The sequence below is a fragment of the Eschrichtius robustus genome, chromosome 8, assembly GCF_028021215.1.
Source record: "Eschrichtius robustus isolate mEscRob2 chromosome 8, mEscRob2.pri, whole genome shotgun sequence".
Lineage (NCBI taxonomy): Eukaryota > Metazoa > Chordata > Mammalia > Artiodactyla > Eschrichtiidae > Eschrichtius > Eschrichtius robustus.
In genome coordinates this window covers 22,068,570-22,087,136 of record NC_090831.1, presented here as the reverse complement: position 1 = coordinate 22,087,136, position 18,567 = coordinate 22,068,570, and the positions used below count along the sequence as shown (strand labels likewise).

Here is an 18,567-nt window from a genome sequence, read left to right as displayed (position 1 = left end):
ACCACTTAGTGATGCATGTGATTTTGAAAAGAGGTATTTAAAAATATTTAAAATGAAATTTGTTTTATCTTGACCAAAATCTAAATCATTCCTTCCTTTCACCATCAGAGTTAAATCTGTGCTTTCTGGTTACACACATCTTTATCTAATTTAACGAGGAATCTTGCAGCCTCATCCTGGTGCTACAATTATGCAATCTAGTGATTTCCTTATATGCACCACATTTACACAAACGACTCCATTTGGCATAATTACAGCATTTGCTGTCATTACAGTAATTGCATCCATACTCAATAATTCCAAAAAAGGTTTTATGAACTCAATTTACAATTAATCCTGACCCCATACATCCCTACAAAAGCCAAGGCTTGGAGTTCCAGGTCCTAGGCTAAGTGAAGATAGAGGACTGTGAATTTAACATCCTCCATGTATCTACCAGAAACTCTTCAGACTAGGGACTGTGGTGACAGGCAGTGTGGTATAATGGTTTAGGGTGCAGGTTCTGAAGGCTTACTGCCTACAGTCAAACTGTGCTTCTTCTCCTTACTAGCTGTCGTACCTTCCACTAGCTACTTAAGCCTTCAGTATTTCAAGTTCATCTATAAAATGGGGATAATAATAATACTCCTCTCATATGGTTACTATGAAGAGTCTGTGGCTTAGTCCATGTAACGGGCTTAAAGCAGAGCCTCTACATGCTCAAAAATATAAACTATTGTCATCCTAGAAAGCAGACCCTCCATGCATAAACCCTTAATAAATTAATCACCCTATGAAATGAACATAGTTTGCAAAACTATTCACTTAAACAAATATATATATAAACACATACCCACTGTATTTGGATTTATACACTCTCGCCTCTGAAAGGTGATTGATGACATCCTTAGGCAGGATAAGGAAATGTTGTCTTGAGTGAGGTCTGTCCTTCTCCCAGTCCTGTGTCACTTCCTGACACTCTTCCGTCCTACTGATCCACATCTTAAGCTAATCCACATCAAGGTAGTCACTTCTGTGTAACAAGTGATACATTAATCATAGTGAGTTCTCATTCTCTGCATCTGGAAGGAATCCAAGTTCATTCTTCAAGTACTGAATCAAGCCAAAAGCCTTCATCTCCCAGCCCTGCCCTAAAATCCTGAGGAGGTGTGTTTAGACTACCCCAGCTTCTACAGGAAGCAAACAGCTTCTACAGTTTTCATGGGGAGGACAACTTGCCTTGTTCACAAGCTCTCTGTTCCCAGTGTGCATCCTAGAATCAGAAGGTGGGGTTAAAAAAAATTAACCACACCATGATCAGGTTTTTTCTGTTTTACTCTTTGACATCCCGTTGTGGATTGTATGTCCACCCTGCCACTGATACTTCAGTGACTTGTCCTTTCATACAGTTAGACATTCACTCATTCGTCAAGGCCAACAGAGATACAAGCCTTCTGCCATATAAAGAAAATGATTTTGTTTTCATGTTTCTTACTCTAGTGAGGTGTTTATAAATATTAACCTAGGTAAGGACACCACTGGGACTGGACAAGATTCAATCAGAAGCCTTGTTGAGAGGCAAACGCCGGCAGGAAACACAGCTCTCTAGAGGTCAAGGCCAGGAAGACTGTAGGTGGCGTAAGGGGATGGGATCAGAATCTAGGTGGTTCACGAAGATTGAGAGGAACAAGTGAGCACGAGGTGTCCCGGCTAGAAAGCAAAAGGGCAAAGACCAAGCTATCTAAGAAAGTAGGGAGACGTCAACAGAGGGCACCTTTCAAAAGGTGCTGTCAGATCAGCACACCGGTCCCAGAAAGCAGAGGGTGCCCTCTGATCCCAGGGCAGCGGGTTTGCTCCATGGTCTTCTGTGTCGGAATAACAAATAATTCAATTAGGGGGCGGGGGTGTGAAGGACTACGCGTCTGCCTTTTCAGTATTTCATGGGCGCTGTGATTTTCTGCTCTACAGTCTTACAAATCCCTGACAGAGTGACTTGAGGGTTTATGAACGTCACAGCAAGACATTGTGAATGCTTTACTAAGCATGAACTGGAATCAGTGAATTTCTCCATCTCTGTGCTATAGAAATTGTAGAATTTGTCAATCTGCCGCAGAAACTTTCCCAAACAGTGCCCAAAGCGTTATTTATTTTGTAGTTTTAAGAATGTTTTTTAGAATACTGATACTTCACCTGGACCATGTTTGCTCCAGTGACTGTACATGAACAGTGCATATACCAGCAAGACTTATGGAGGAATCAGATAACCCTCCGTGGAAGATGGGAGAAAGAAATAGACATTTGCTGAAGCCCTATGATGACAAACGGGATACTACAGCAATTCAGACCATATTTCTGATTTATTTACTTTTTAGAATTTAGTATCTTATGTTTGGAAACAGAAGGGAGAAAGTCGGGGCTTCCCTGGTGGCACAGTGGTTGAGACTCTGCCTGCCAATGCAGGGAACACGGGTTCGAGCCCTGGTCTGGGAAGACCCCACATGCCACGGAGCAACTAGGCCCGTGAGCCACAACTACTGAGCCTGCGCTCTAGAGCCCGCGAGCCACAGCTACTGAGCCTGCGCATCTGGAGCCCGTGCTCCGCAACGGGAGGCCGCGACAGTGAAAGGCCTGCGCACTGTGATGAAGAGTGGTCCCCGCTTGCCGCAGCTAGAGAAAGCCCTCGCACAGAAACGAAGACCCAACACAGCCAAAAAGAAAATAAATAAGTAAATTTAAAAAAAAAAAAAAAAGTAGGGGGGGCTTCCCTGGTGGCGCAGTGGTTGAGAATCTGCCTGCCAATGCAGGGGATACGGGTTCGAGCCCTGGTCTGGGAAGATCCCACATGCCGCGGAGCAACTGGGCCCGTGAGCCACAGCTACTGAGCCTGCGCGTCTGGAGCTTGCGCTCTGCATCAAGAGAGGCCACGACAGTGAGAGGCCCGCGCACCGCAATGAAGAGTGGCCCCTGCTCGCCACAACTAGAGAAAGCCCTCGCACAGAAACGAAGACCCAACACAGCCAAAAATTAATTAATTAATTAATTAATTAAAAAAAAAAAAAGTAGAAGCGAGAAGGTCATAGCCAGAATGCACCCACATGGTGCCTAAAGTCGTTTAAAGTGAAAAATTAAAAAATATGCCTTTAGCCACAATGTGGGTCTTCCTGTCATAGCAAAGGCACAGAGAATGGATGACCAAAGGAAGCCACCATGGCTTCGTAGGCAAATTTTACTTTCAAATGAATTATGAAGCGCATATTTAAAGATTTTTACTAAACAGGAGCAAAAGGGTCACTGAGCAGAAAATTAGCCAGAACTCTAAACAAATTTACCAGTTATTCCCCTCAATGTATTATTATGCAAAAAAGCACTCCCATTATAGTTATAGATTGGTTTCTGACCCAGGGTCTGCCACTGACAGCTGCTGGACCTCTCTATGCTCCTAGAGATTATGTTTAATATTAGGGAATTGAACTCAACTAGGGGTTTTTCCATCTTTGTTAGCTATAGAACCTTTGTTCAAATGAAAGCTTGGTCAGTAGCCCATATAGAAAGCAAATTAAAATGAAGCCAATTGTCTTAGTTTCTTCCAACAGCTATAATAAAATACCAAAGACTGGTAGCTTATAAAAAACAGAAATTTATTTCTCATAGTTCTGGAGGCTGGAAGTCCAAGATCAAGGTACCGGAAGATTCAGTTTCTGGTGAGAGCCCACTTCCTAAATGGCCATCTTTTTGCTGTAACCTCACCTGGCAGAAGGGACTACAGAGCTCTCTGAGGTCCCCTTTATAAGGACACTAATTCCATTAATGAGGGCTGTGGCCTCATGACCTAATTATCTCCCCAAAGCTCCACGTCCTAGTAATATTACCTTGGGTGTTAGATTGTCAACATATGAATTTTGAGGGACCTCAAACATTCAGACTGTAGCACCAGTCTTACTGAGAGAAGGATCAATGACCCATTTCTTTCCCAGTTTGCTGGCTTACCTGACCCCTGCCACAGTCCCAAGTACATAAGTGGGTCACAGGGACCTTTGTGTTACACAAGGACACAGTACATAGTACCTCAAATCCTCTCTACCTTTAAAACATTATCACTGATAGGTGACAGCTGGCTTTGGAGCCCTGACCAAAATATAGCCATCATGAAAACAAAAGCAGGACAGTTCAATAGGGGCCAGAAAGTTATAATCCTGTCAAGCTCAAAATAGTGTGTATCAAAACTGCTTTTAAAGAAAGAACAAGTGACCATATGTTACTGATGATTTCATTCAGTCACTAAATTTACATTTTCTGAGCACTTGCTATATGTTGGTAATACAACAGTGAGAGAGACTGCATCCCCTGCAGTCTCCGTCCCCAACATAATCTATTTGCGGAGACAAAGGTAGACTTGCAATTATGGTTGAGTGTGAGGGGTAGGTAGAGGGTGCTGTGGGAGCACCTAGAAGGGACAAGTAACCAGGTCAGGAATGGTCAGCAAAGGCCTTCTAGAGTAGGTGTCTCCTCTGAATCTAGTAGCCAGGTATAATGAGGGTGGGAGACGGAAGAGTGGAAAATGGGTAAACTTTGCAGGCAGAAAGAGAAATAAAGAAAGTATGCAAGGGTTCAGAGGCTGGAGAGAACCTGATGGATTCCAGGGAATGAGAGACCATCAGTGGATATAAGAAAGAGGATCAGAACCTGGGCCCTGAGGAGCCACTATACCCAACTAGAGAGTGGCCTTTATCCTGAGGACCACGCTCACTCAGTGCAGAAGTTTAGACAAAAGGGTACCCTAATATCATTCTACACACACAGGTTTAGTCAAAGCAGAAAAGCTGAAGTTGAGTTTGAGTGAGCAATCAGTTGATTATTGAAGTTGGCTGTGCAAACAGGTGATCTTGGTGAGCGTGGCTTTTCTCCTTGATAAAAAGGAATGAGTCCCTGCTCTACCTCACGGGGCTATAGTGAATCAAAGAAGGTCATGTATATGAAAGAGCATAGTATTCTACAGACCGTTAATAAATCATGATGGTAGCAGCAGCAGCATTTTGGAGAAGAAACCACCAGATCAGCAGTAAATGAGGCTTCGTAGAAGATTTTGAACAATTCACAAATCCCAAAGGGTTGTATAATTACTTATAAACTGTGAGGAAAGTGATTGAATGTTCAAGTATAGGAGGTGGTTCGGATATGCATAGGTATCAAATGGATGCATGCAGACTACTTCATCTTCTTCTTTAGTAAAAATGGTGTAATGAATTGGGGCCATCTTAGAAAAGGAACAATACCATACAGTCATAAGCACAGATAAATTATCTTGAGATACATATTGTCTTTATTTTATAGGGAGAAAAAACAGACTCTGACAGATTAAGTGATTTGCTGAAAATTACTAGCTAGTAGGTGACAAGGTTATGAAAGTTTACATTCAAAAGTCAGGCAACACATATATTTATAACCATCTATGGTGCTTTATTATATAGAAATAGACCCTCTCAAGGCACTTATACCAAAGTTTTGAATGTTTTTTGAAAGAAAAGTCTACAGGGCAAGAAAGTCAAACTTAAAGGTGAGGGCTGTGGTATGTGACAAAGGTAACAGCAGGAAAGAGTTCATTGTCAGTCATTTTCTCTGTTCTCTTTCACTTTCCAGATAACGGACCGATGGGAGAATCAAGGCAGTCCTCAAACGAGTTTATCTGCTCCGGCCATACCGCAGAACCTGCCCTTCCCACCCGCCCTTCACAGGAGTTCCTTTCCTGACTCAACAGAGGCCTTTGACCCAAGGAAGCCTGACCCATATGAGCTCTACGAGAAATCTAGAGCCATTTATGAAAGTAGGCGTAAGTGAAAGCCACAAAAAACAAGAGTGTATTAATAACAGCTGAAGCCCTGACAGGAGATATATTGAGGCTGAAATGATCTGGCATGATTTTATATTCTGAGGTTCAAAACGTATCTCAAAAGTAAAGCCAGCTGATCGAAACTTTTCTTTAAAAAAGAAAGAAAAAAGCCTGTCAACTCAAAAAAAGCTTATATCTTTTGGTTTTAAATTTTGTTTCCTACTTTTTTCCCCCTAAGCCCCTGAGGAAAATCAGGAATGTATTTGGGAGGCCAAGGGTGGGGAATAGGGGAAGAGGTTGCTAGTTTTATTTAAGCCACCAGATAATAAGAAGAAATGGTTGGGATTTTTATGTCTAATCTGATTTTGAGTCTGAAGCATAGATTTCCTTAGAGCCATGAATGCAGTCATTGAAGATTTTAGGAATGTGGGTAAAATGTTAGCCAAGTCCTTCCAACTCATAATGGTGAAAGTAATGGTTCCGAAAGCAGCACAGAGCAGGTGCCAATCATTTCTACCTGAAATTTCCGCTTATTGTTTAATGCACTGGGACCCATTTGAAAGTTGACTCATAAAATATCGTGTAGGCACTTGTCATCCTATCTGAAGGTCTTCTAAAATTATTTCATTGCGCTTTATAAATATTAGAAAACAAAGCTTTTTAATATTGCATATACATTCATTGTTCCTCTTTCCACCATCTCACAGGTCATCTCTTTTGAATGTTAGAGGACAGGAATCCAAATGGCATGAATGTATAATATATGAGGAGAATACACAGTACAATATGAACTTGAGTAATGGATTGAGAAAACTAGCCTAGTGAGAAGGGTTTGGTTCCGGGCACTCCCATTTACGGTCTGCTGATTTCCTTTGTTTTGGTGTTCCACCAGTGTCTTCTTTCCAACTTTATCACCTGAAGCATGAATAGCAAGTTTTAAATTGTGTGTTATCTCAGAGGATCTCAAATCTGCTTACTCTTTGATGAGCCCAGGGGCTGAGAATTCCACCCCCAGCTGGTAAGGGGAAAAGTAGACATATCCCTTTGCCCATCCTCTACAACTCTCTGTAAAAGTAATTTTGGCTGATAAACTAGTTAGGACAGCAGGCCATTGAGAAATCATCTTTATCAACGTGAACCTCCACCACCCCACTCCTGCCACTTTATAAAAATAATTGGCTATGTCAGGGCTACTGTATTTGATTCTCCTCCTTCTGGCTGAACGACTGAAATGTCTTTAAAGGGCTGTACAGTTAGAATGTTTTTGCTGTGATAGAATTAGAACAAAGTAGGCATTTTTCACTGTATAATACAGGGTATGAATTCAAGGTATTAATGGTCATTATACTGAAAAAACTTGAGAAGATTTCAGCACAGTTCTTAATACCTTTTCTGCTTCGATAACCAAGTATTTATCGAATACTCACTTGGCCCTCAGTACCATGGGGAGATACCAAAGTTGAGTAAAATGTCCTGCTCTCACGAATTTAACTGGGAGACAAGAAGAATACGTATAAACAAGTAGAGATCAGGATACAGGCGAAGTTCTAACTCAGGAGGTGGAACATATCATCCTCCTGTCACTGGCTTGTTGAATTTTGTGGTTACCTGTAGGGAGCGTCAAGAGATGCTTCCTCCTGTTTTTGTCCCTTCATTAGTCATTTGTTCCCATCCTTTTGCTGTTTCCTGACCAATGCAAGGCTTTAGTATTCAGGACAAAGTCACTGTTGGTATTTATTCCGTCTTTTCTCTATGGTGTCTGATGCTGTTGTGCCCTCAGTTTGTGAGCAGGAATTGTGCATGACCTTCTTTTCAACCCTAAACAAATTCTGATTTATTTAGCCAGCCCCTGCAATGCTCCTTTTCTTCATTGCCTTTCCGCTCCTCACCTGTAACAAACCTAGCAAACCAATCCACCTTAACCTCCCCTGACTTTCTTTATCAGTCCTCCTCTGGGAGCTCTGTACCCCTTTTGCTTTGCGTCTGAAGCCACTTGAACAACAAACATCCTGACTGCCCGCGGAGCCCTGCATATGCCCTGCGGCTGCCTCTCTCATCTCACTCCTGCTTCTTGCTTTCTCAGCTCTCTCTAATGTTTCTAAGGTCACAAAAATGTTTTCAGGGTCACGACTCTTAGGAGCCAAAAGAGGGCAAGCTCATTTCCTTTCCCATCCTTCTCTTTCTATCCTGTTATTTCATAACACTAAATGGAGTGTGAATGAAACACAGAAATCATGTCAAGGTAAGAAAAACTCTGCCCTGAAGATTAAAGAAACCAAAAAAACATGGCACCACTTTCTCTAATCTCTGGATAGCTAATCGGTTCAGTCTGTTTTTCTCAGTTTCACATACCAGGGTCTTGATAGAACAGAACAGACCTTTGCCCTCTATATACATCCTGTTTCCAAGTGTGGAAAAAGTCTCACTTAAATTTTTAGAACAATGCTAAAAAAAATGTTTTGTAATGAATGGAGGGAAACTCAGTCTATCTCTCAGCATCTTTAGATAAGGTTTTCTTTTAATGACCGTGAAATGCTTGCATGTAAACAAAAGACCCATATTTGAAATTTTGACTGTGAACCACTCTATTCTTATTCTTTTGAATTACATTCATAACATTTAGCTTTGGCTCTATTTATTCTGTGTCCCCAAACTTTTTCCTAGAAGAAGAAATAGTGGGACCACAGAAAGTACGGAAGGGAATCCTAACCAAAGCTGTCTAAACCAAGTCCTTTGACATTTTCCCTGACCTGTAATGATCTCATGGTATCCTCCTTTACAACTAGGTCTAATGCTGAACAGATTTTTTGCATTCACGTTCAAAACTGGGTTGCAGTAACCAAATAAAAGAATGTACCTCCACCCACAAGCTTCTGCTATACAGAGCTACAGAATATTTGTTATATCCAGGCTGTCAAGAAGTATTTGGATTCAAATCACTAGTCCCCTGCAAATGATGGAAATTTATCAAATGATGTAAATGATGCTGTGCCTCATTTGGCTCCTAATTAGATTATGCTGACATTTTAATGTGCATGTACAGGACATCTTAATAAAGATGTATTCCTGAAAAAAAAAAATGCTGTGATTTTAAACAAAGACAACCGTAGGATACTAGAGCCACAGGAAACAACATGGCAAATACAAGCTTACGAAAGACTAGAAACACCTCGTGTTTTCATAAGATCTTCTTATGATGACATGGGACTTGAGAGGAAGAAGATTCTACCACCCAGCAGGCAAGGCAATGCTTCTGACTTCAGGACATCAGGCAGAGTGCCCAGAGGTGGCATCTTCAGGCTCCACATCAGTCAACAAGAATGTATGTAACACAGTATGTGTCTAGACTCTGCTGCGCACTCCACAAGAGAAAAATCGTGAGACATAATCTCTGCTCACATGAAGCTTACAGTGAGATTGGGGACAAAAACATAGGAAAGCAATTCCTGAATGACATTGTATTATATAACAGAGCAGATAATATAAGTATTTTAACAAGCGAAATGTGCAGTAAATATAGACAATAGTTTAAATATAATTAGACAATTAGACCCATAGTTTCTCGTTCCGTGTGCAAAATTGATATTTAATCAGGAGAATGTCTTGTGTTAAATATCTTTTAATTATCAAAAATCTCATTAGTTCTTATTGGAGAGCTCCACGCAAAAAGAAAAGTTTTCCCGATTAACTTCATTCCACCTAAGCTTAAAGCTTGTATACATAATAGAAGAACCATGCCTAAATAGTCCGCAAAGAAATTTTGACCAGTGGCGTTTCTGGGTTTTCATGTTAGTTATTCAAGCTTGACCCTATTATCATTACCAGCAATTTCCAGAAAATAGCAAAAATCTACCCACCCTCATCTCTATCTAGTACTTTTAGATAAATCTCACTTTCCTTTGTGTAATAGCCTCTGTTGATAATTGACTTCTTGCTGTTTCCATTACATGGATTTTTTAAAATTGAAAGCAGAGGAAAAATACCCACCTTTGTGTAATGAGATAAGCCATGCTATTTTTTACTCCTCCTTTTCCCATAAATCTCATGAAAGAAAGACTAATTTTCTTTGCAGTTACAAGAGGAAAGGCTTGAATTGTTTCAGTTTGTATGCTAACATTTTAACTGTTGGGCTCCGTACACCATTTCTAACGTTGGGGGGAAAAGACTACTTCTAAAGGCCCTCACTGCTTTCCACCCTCCCATCTCCTCCTGTCATTCTTTCTCTATATGTGATTGCATCATTGCTTCAACCACATATGTCTGATATGATAGGAAACATTTTATAATGGCCTTCTTACCCGTAAGACTACACGTTGCCAGTTTGCCTGAGACATTCCTGCTCTGTGTTGTCCTGGCATAATCAATAGCTCCCCTTTCACACTCCAGATTGTCCTCATTTGAATGATCAATTATATGACTTCCCTTTACTACATAGTCTGTTAAAGAGATAGACATCATTACTGTCCAAGAAAAGCATACATCTAAATTTGAATACAAATTTTAAAGCCTACTCAGATAAATAATTTCTTTCAAGCTAATTTATTTGGCTCCCTGAGTTTCTGTCCATACATGTTTTATCCCTAATTTTAGGTAAAGACATATGTGGTAACTTGTTTTGGGAGCCAAACACCCAGTGAACTCCTTCCATACCCAGAAAACTATACAGATGTGCAAGTCTAGAGCACGGCAAACTAAGTAGGAAAAGTATGGCAGTGAGGCCTTACTCATTTAAGTGAAGAGAAATTCTCATTCTTATCACAGAGAATAAATCAGATTCATCACCACAATAATCACAGGACCAAAAGGGAGTTAATTTTGTCTGTCTTTCTGCTCCTAAGGAAGACTGTACGCACATAACTGCAGAAAAATGGCTATCCTGGCTCCTCTTTTTAATGCCAAACAAGGCAATACAAGGTGTTTCCCAAAGAAAATGAGTATGGCTTACTTTGGAATCTTACAAAATAAAGTTTTGATCATGCTAAGGAACTTGATCATTTAGGAATGAGGGCCCTGTCCTGCTGCTTCACTTTAAGTCAGACTTATTCTGAAGTTTTATCTTGTCACCTCAGCTCATGGGACCATTTCTTGGGCATACTCCCCACTGCAGCCTCAGAAGCTGGAGCAGACAAGCTGATGAAAACCAAAAGAGACAGAGAAGAAAAATCCTTGTTCCCTGAAACTCTTCCCTAATGATTCTGTCCCTTGGTAGGAACCCAAGCTGAATTATGACTGAAGTTGTCCAAACTTTTTTTTCTTCACATTGAACCTTGGTTATTATGAATAAACAATTTATGAGGTACAACATGTCCATACTCCTTTGCAGTAAGACATCACTCAAATGTAGATCGTAAAAGTGTCAGGGATCCGTATGGTATAATGTGCCTTCTGGTAGGACCTCTTTAGAACAGAAATTCCTCTGGAGTTTCTTCAAAATGAGCTCACACAATCAATCCTTCTTTTGAGAAGTTAGGAAGCATTAACCCGTAATAAGCAATGAGTATTGTACCAAAGGTGGTAATCAAGAGTAACCACAGGCCAGTTAAAGAGCATAATGGAGGAACAAGACTGTTTTTAATACTATATTTGAAATGAAATTATAATTGATAGCTGATCAAAAATGGACCACTGTGTTTGTCACGTCTGTGGCCTTTATCCTGCACTTTTGTTGTTCATTGTGGAATTCTTTCATTGTTCAGTATTGTAATGTGCATATAATTCATAACTTATCCCAAATGGGTGGTGGTATTTCTAAACCATCTGTTTTTTCTGCTGCTCTTTCCTTGTTATTAGTGAGCAAGGGTTTTAGTCTGCACTGTCTCCCATCCTAACGGCAGAGCTATTTGGGAAGCTGGGGTGGTATAAAAATACCGTCCACTGCAGCACAGCACTCGAGACTCTAAATGGAAACTGATGGTGGGAACCATAACACATACGGTAGATGCGTTGTGCTCAGAACCAGAGCTCTGAAGCCTGTGCAGGTGCTTCTGCTTGAGCCTTCTTTTCTCCATTCTCCTTTGCCCTTGTGGTTAAATACTCAACACAGTCAAGCTGGAAACATCAATAGGTTTAGGGAAGGTTTTGATCAATTCATGGCTGCCATAGCTGCGCAGCTATTCAGTGATCATGAAAGGCTACCTTGGCTTCTAGGAGAACATCTACATGTCTGAACGCTGCTAGATCAAGCCCTGGCCAAATGTGCTTGGACACTGCTGGTGTCCAGTGGCCTGTGGGTGGTCCAGTACCACCCGCAAATGTTCTCTGGAGCACTATTTTATTTTAGTGAAAAGTCAAACTAAGATGATATGTAAATGTTAAGACATTTTTATCAGTGACTTTAATATCAGAATCATAAAAAGACCAGAAAAATTTAGTAACATTATCATTTAAAATGTCCTCAACTGTACTATGAAGGTTAATTTCCTGTACCTTGTTCAGGAAAACCGTTATTGCTGTCTTGAATATAATATATGTTATGGTTTGATCTGTGAAAAAAAAATTGCCTTTCAGTTGGAGTTTCTGATATATCACATTATGCATCACTTTGCAGTTATAGTATGTTGATAAAAGAGATCAGTAGATCCAGTTAAGTTTGTTTGACATTTTTCATATGTAAATTTTAATTTGGAAATCTAATTTCAAAACTAGTATTTCTGAGTAGCTTTGTAAATAACTGTGGTATTATATTTCTAACAGTTCCTTTTAATAGAGAAAGAAATAGCTAAGTAATAAAGATAGTGAAATAAAAGTTAGGTTGGAGACACGTTTTTCCCATGTATTTTAGAAATTAGATTCAATCCGTTAGCTTATAAATTTATTTCATTCAGTAGTTTAAAACTTAATGCTCCGGGAATCAGGCGGGGGATAAAACGGGGTGGAAATGTGAGAAGTAAACTCTAAAATCAGTCCTTGATTGAAAGTTATTTAGTTTGTCAAAGCATTTTGGTGGTAGCACGAGTTGACAGTGTAACCCAAAGTACTTCCACGAATAAAAATGAGGCCATCGGGGCTGCAGTAAACTGAGTCTAATTGCTGATGGCAAGTAGGTCCTAGTGAGATTATGATAATGTAAAGTGTCACCTTTACAACTAACGGAAATGTTTAGAAGGGAGCAATCTCCCATCCCTGTTACAGCTCCATCTTTATGATGAAACGATATTTCTCAATTCATAATCCTAAGCAGTCACAGTAAACATGGAGGTTTTTTAAAAAATAACAATTCTGCTGGAAAACTAATTTACTGTGAAAAGACAGATCGCCTGGAAGGGAGTCTCATTCTCCTCATGGTGAGTGAGGCTAGCTGTGCAGGGTACCCTGGGGAACAGCCTCATTATCGCCCTCAAGAGGCTTCTATTTCATTTTTTGTGTTGAATAGTGTAGAACTCTTTATTCAAAGCAAACACAGCTCAGTAAGAAAGCAATCAGAATTTGGTCTTCTTTTAATTTTTTAAGTTTAATGATAAAATACCCATTTTTTTCATAGTACTTCATATATATATTATGGAATATATATAGTATTTTACACTCATGTCCATAAACTTCTATGTTATTTGTAGCATAGATGACATCATAGTTCTCATGAAGGATCCCTATTGCTAATATAAACCAATTTTACTCAACTACTTATACATAACTTCAACTATCCAAATAATTGTAAGTGTCAAAATATTTGGACTGGTGTACATAAATCAACGTAATCATTGATTGAATTTTTCACTTTTCATTTCAATGTTTGATGGTACAATATCATAACATGATTTCAAAGACCTTTATTTATTGTGTGTATATTTGGGGTTCTGGATTGACTTTACTTTCAAATAAGCATTCTTATAATGAGAATCAAAGCTTAATGTTTGGAAATAATGACCTTTTTTTCCATTCTGATCTAAAGGAATTCAGATTTTTGCCTGCATGTGAAAGAAATACATTTACAGACATATTCATATACATAAAACCAGGTAAATCTGTCCATTAACTTCCATAGATTTTAGAGGAAAAAAAAATCATTAAACACGAGAACAAGAATGGGAGTGAGTTCTAATTGAAACCAAAAAAAAGTAAAGATGAATTTTTAAATGCCATAAATGAATTTCAATTTTAATTCCCCATTTTCCCATCCAGAACAAGTGCCACCAAGGACCAGTTTTCGAATGGATTCCTCTGGCAAGTATTCTTCTGTACTCACAGTCCTGTGAATGAAACGTCTTCCATTCTGTGTAACAAATCATTCTTCTGAGTAGTATCAGTTTATTAGTATATAATCACCATGCTAATTTCACTCACCCGCATAAGCATATATTTAAGGTAGAGGGCAAGTCTCACCAAGTTTGGCCTGATGGCTGCCAAGGAAACAAACAAACAAAAGACAAAGGAAAATAGTCGTATTCATTAAGTTCTTTCATAAAAAGCTTTAGTAAAAGATTAGATTCAAAGCCAGGTACCAAAGAAAGCCACCAGATTGACTAAATCCACACTAGCCAATACAGAAGTTTCTAGACACATGTGGCTATTAGGCGCTTGAAATGTGGTCACTCTGAATTTGGATGTGCTGTAAGACGTGTGTAAATCCACACCGGATTTCAAAAACTTAGTACAAAAAAAAAAGAGAGAAATGTATATCTCATTAATTATTTTTTAATATTGATTAATGCTTAAATAATATTTTGGATATATTAGGTTAAATGTATATTATTAAAATTGATTATACTTATCTCTTTTTGCTTTTTAAAATGTCAATAGAAATGTTTAAATTACCAATGTAACTTACATTTTGTTTATTTTGGACAGCACTGGACTAGATAAATAGAAATAAGCTAGAGTATCTCAAGAGATTTGCAATTTAGACATTTCCGAGAACTTATTAAAAATATTGCTAACGTAGAATGAAATTCTTTTCACATCAACTAAATACCTATATCAATTTAATTTTTTTAAACCATGCCAATTATAAAGTGCTACATTTCAATAGTATTTTAAGTTAGAATAGAATAGCGTAGTTTCAAGTTTAAGAGCTTTTAGTTATAACCAATTAATTTACTTAAAAGAAAAAAATTTTGACCTAATTATTCTGAAAATAGTTATTAATTTGGTTTAGACTGAAATATTTAATGTTATGGAAATGAAGGAAGTAAAGGAATATTCAGATTTTCTTACCCTTAGGAAGTGCTTTGAACAGCTGGTTAGACCACTGGATGGAAAGTGAGAACACTGAAACAATTGTAGAAAAGAACGTTTCATAACAATAGTACTATTTCAGGTCTGTGGGCTCACAGCACACATCTCTAGAGTGTTTCCATGATGACAGCTCATTATCCATCTCAGCATGTTCTAACACCCCTTGGAGAATATATGTGCTTGAGATCATTTCATTCTGTAAGTTTCCATGTCATTTTTTTTTGGATATGTAGAAAATATGGCAGATGTTGCTTAGCATTCTGGCCCCAAATAATGTCTAAAGTATTTGTTTAGCTCGGCCTGAAAATGTTTAAAGCATAATAATTCTTAGTATATAAGAATATATGACTGTAAACTCCTTGTAATTTTTAAGAATATCTTATAACCAGAGAGAAACTGAGGCCTAGTGATTACGGCTGCAAAATGAAAGCAGGATTTAATCTGAGATTCTAAACCTCAGCTTCCTGGCCACAGCAAGCACGTTTCTTGAAAATTTCAGCTTCTGAAGGTACTTTATTTAAAAACAAAAGAAGAAAGAGAAGAACTACTCAAGAGCTTACATTACCTTGATATATACATTATTTGAAAGAGAAAAGTTATAATGTAGTTTGAGTGTATTATACTACTATGCAATCCAGATTTTCAGGAAAAGAACCAATCCAAATATTTTGTTCAGTGTCCACACAAGTTAGGAAACTATTTTGGAAAATTATGACTCCATCCAAAATAAGTAGAACTCCTATACTATTTCTCATATTTATAAAATGTTCCTTATCAAATTATGTGTCATGATTTTGACTCAGATAAATTTATCATAATTATAAGGTATTTTATTAACTTTAGCTGCAGAAGATGCTTAGGTACAGAGGTAAAATTGATGGTAGGAAGTCCTAATGTAATTATGAAGCTAAGTGAAAACTCAGTAGTAGAATAACGCTGTGGTTTATTAGGTACACTAGATTGGCGAGTATGTTAAAACAAATTCAAGAAACATTTAAGCAACTCCTACACGCTGTGCATATGGAATATTATAGACAGACAAAGATAATTATGCCATCACCAAGGGAGAATGTTAATAAGAACAATGAATCCATAGTCAGGACCTTTGAATGAACAATCCCACCCAAAGACAAGAAAACTAGGGTGTGGAGTATCACGGAAACCAAGAGTAGAAATCACTTCTGGAAGGAGACCTTTTCTTGTTTAGAAACAATAGAAATCAGGGGTCATAAAGGGTGCATCGACAGTATCAAATGAGACACAGAAATCAATCAGAATGAGCCAAGAAAAAATGGCCATTGGATTTGGTCATTAGGATGTCATCAAAGACCTTAAAGAGAGCAGTTCAGTAATGCCAAGAGAACAGAAACCAGACTGACAGGAGTGAGTCAGACATGAGAGAGAGTGAAGGCTTCCGTAGAGACCATTCTTTCAAGAGAGAAATGGATGGGGAGAGCAAGGGAGTATTTCAGATGGGAAAATCTGAGTTTATTTGAACGCTTTGGTTATTTGAAGAGAACCAAATGGAGAGTGGGAGATGGCTTCTACTATGGCTAAAACGTGCCTGGCCACATTCATATTACCAAAGGTATAAAGAGAAAAAAATAGAGAGAAGGGATTATTTTAAGACAAAAATGTATTAGTTATTTACCTGGTAATGTTAGATTCGAGCAATAAAAACTATTTAATTCCTGTTTAACTCATTTTGTATCTAGAGTGCATTGGAAATCCAGATGCCAAGGACTTTTTTTTTGTCAGGGACATGTTTAATAACCACCTTTGATTCTTGATTCCTTCCTTGTACTGTCTTTTCTAGATCTCTTTCCAAGGAAAAGCCAAAAGTTTAATACTTTTTCAAGAGGAAAAATTGAGTGAATTCATTCTCTGTGTCAAAATGTGATAATAAGCCCGTGGTGCTTATGTTTAATTAAAACATGAAAGGGGATTCAAGTACCAAAATTTAATTGACGAGTTTACAGCAGCATCCCACGTGCCAAATTAATCCATAAAAATGCTATTCTTTGCATTTTTGAAGCTTGAATCCATTCACAAAATTAATCAGTTGTGTTCAGTCACCCATCCTTTTTCCTGAAACGGTGCACAAAACCGTGTCTTTCAAAAGCTAGACCAAGGGTACATATAGCATGTGAAGTCTTCCTGGCGTCTAAGTACAAAATAAGAATCAGCTTTTGAAATTCTGTTTTTCTTTATGATGACGGAGGTTACCCTGCTACCTGGATGTAGCTTTTTCAATATTAGTGAGAGCCCAGGATTAATCAGGACTTGTAAATTCCATTTCTGTAGCTTGCCACCGTGGTCATGCGAAGTCCCATTTGGGACGAGGATCTTAAGATGCATTATTTCATAATGCCTGAGGATCCTAGGACCCAACTTCTAAGGAACAAGCAACACTGGCCATGGCTAACTGTTGAACACCAACGTCCAAAGAGTTTTCTGACTCTCTTAGTCCATTTCTTCACAACGACTGCCTCATCTTGAGTTGCACCAAGAAATGCCTGAGAGCACCCCTCACAGTTCTGCAAAAAGGATAAAGAAGAAGAGAAAGAAAAAAGAGCACAGATACAGACTAAACACAAAGAAGAGAAAAAAAGGGATGTTGGTAGGGGCATGACTGAGTGACATCCAGAGTGACTCAGGTCCCACTAGGTGTCCCCCAGACCCCTTCATCTAACAACCTGCCAGGTGCATGGTTTGCAAACCAACTGGAGAGAAGAGTGAGGATTGTTAAATTCTATAACAGTGGGGTGAAGAGTTGCCCTTGACTTTCTTTGCTTTAAGTCCTTGCAGTGACAGGGGAAGAGATAAAGCATGATAACAATCATTTTAAGTGTGTCATCAGACCAGAAGAGCAGCTAAAGGGAGAGTATCAGAAACATCATAATCTTTCAAGAGAGCTAACAAAGCAGGAAGGAAGAAGAGTAATGTTTCCAGCTATGTGCATATAGTTTTAGTTATTTTCTAAAGCCAGATTCAAATGGGTGAGGGGAGGGAGGGAGAAACAAAGGAAAAATTCTGTTTCTGAAAGCTCTTATTTTCCTTAAACAATAACAAAAAAAGAAAAAGAAAAGAAAAAAACAAAAAAATAAATAAACTGCCTTAAGGCACAATCCATCATTTAAACTTTTTTTTCCAGTTGACTATTTCTCTTAAGTTTCCATGCCCTGCAGCCTCTGAGTCTGTGTTCAGAATTAACAAAAAAATAAAAAGTAAATTACATCTGCAGGCACACTTCTCTAACGGGTCTCTTTTTGCCTCTCTACGGGCACATGTGCCATGAAGCTGGCCATCTTGGCCTGGAAGAATGGAGGGTGAAGATGACGTGGTTGGCATATATCACCCTATATTTGAAATCAGAGTGGTCAGGGCAGTAGTCAGGGGATCGGAATGTCACCAAAATGCACACAAAGAATAGGGGGAAGGAGGATATATTCCCTGCTTACATCTTCAGAGTTCTTCAGAGTTAAGTAAAATTAACTAGCAAACATAGATCTGTATTTTTCTCCTAAATATAAAGGAGTCCTGAGTCATTCATTAAGGAAAAGCTTTCCAGTTCTCCCAGGAATCACAGC

General features: G+C 38.7%; 1 protein-coding gene across 3 annotated transcripts in view; it reads left to right on the top strand.

The window, feature by feature from the left end:
• MAGI2 (membrane associated guanylate kinase, WW and PDZ domain containing 2) overlaps positions 1 to 18,567 on the top strand; it is a 1,349,206-nt gene that overhangs the window by 1,176,080 nt on the left and 154,559 nt on the right. For 2 of the 3 annotated variants that reach the window (XM_068550445.1, XM_068550443.1), the window contains one exon: positions 5,617 to 5,806. In XM_068550445.1, the coding sequence (XP_068406546.1) occupies positions 5,617 to 5,806 (190 nt within the window). The remainder of the gene's footprint in view (positions 1 to 5,616; positions 5,807 to 18,567) is intronic. The other variant, XM_068550444.1, reaches the window with a different exon arrangement.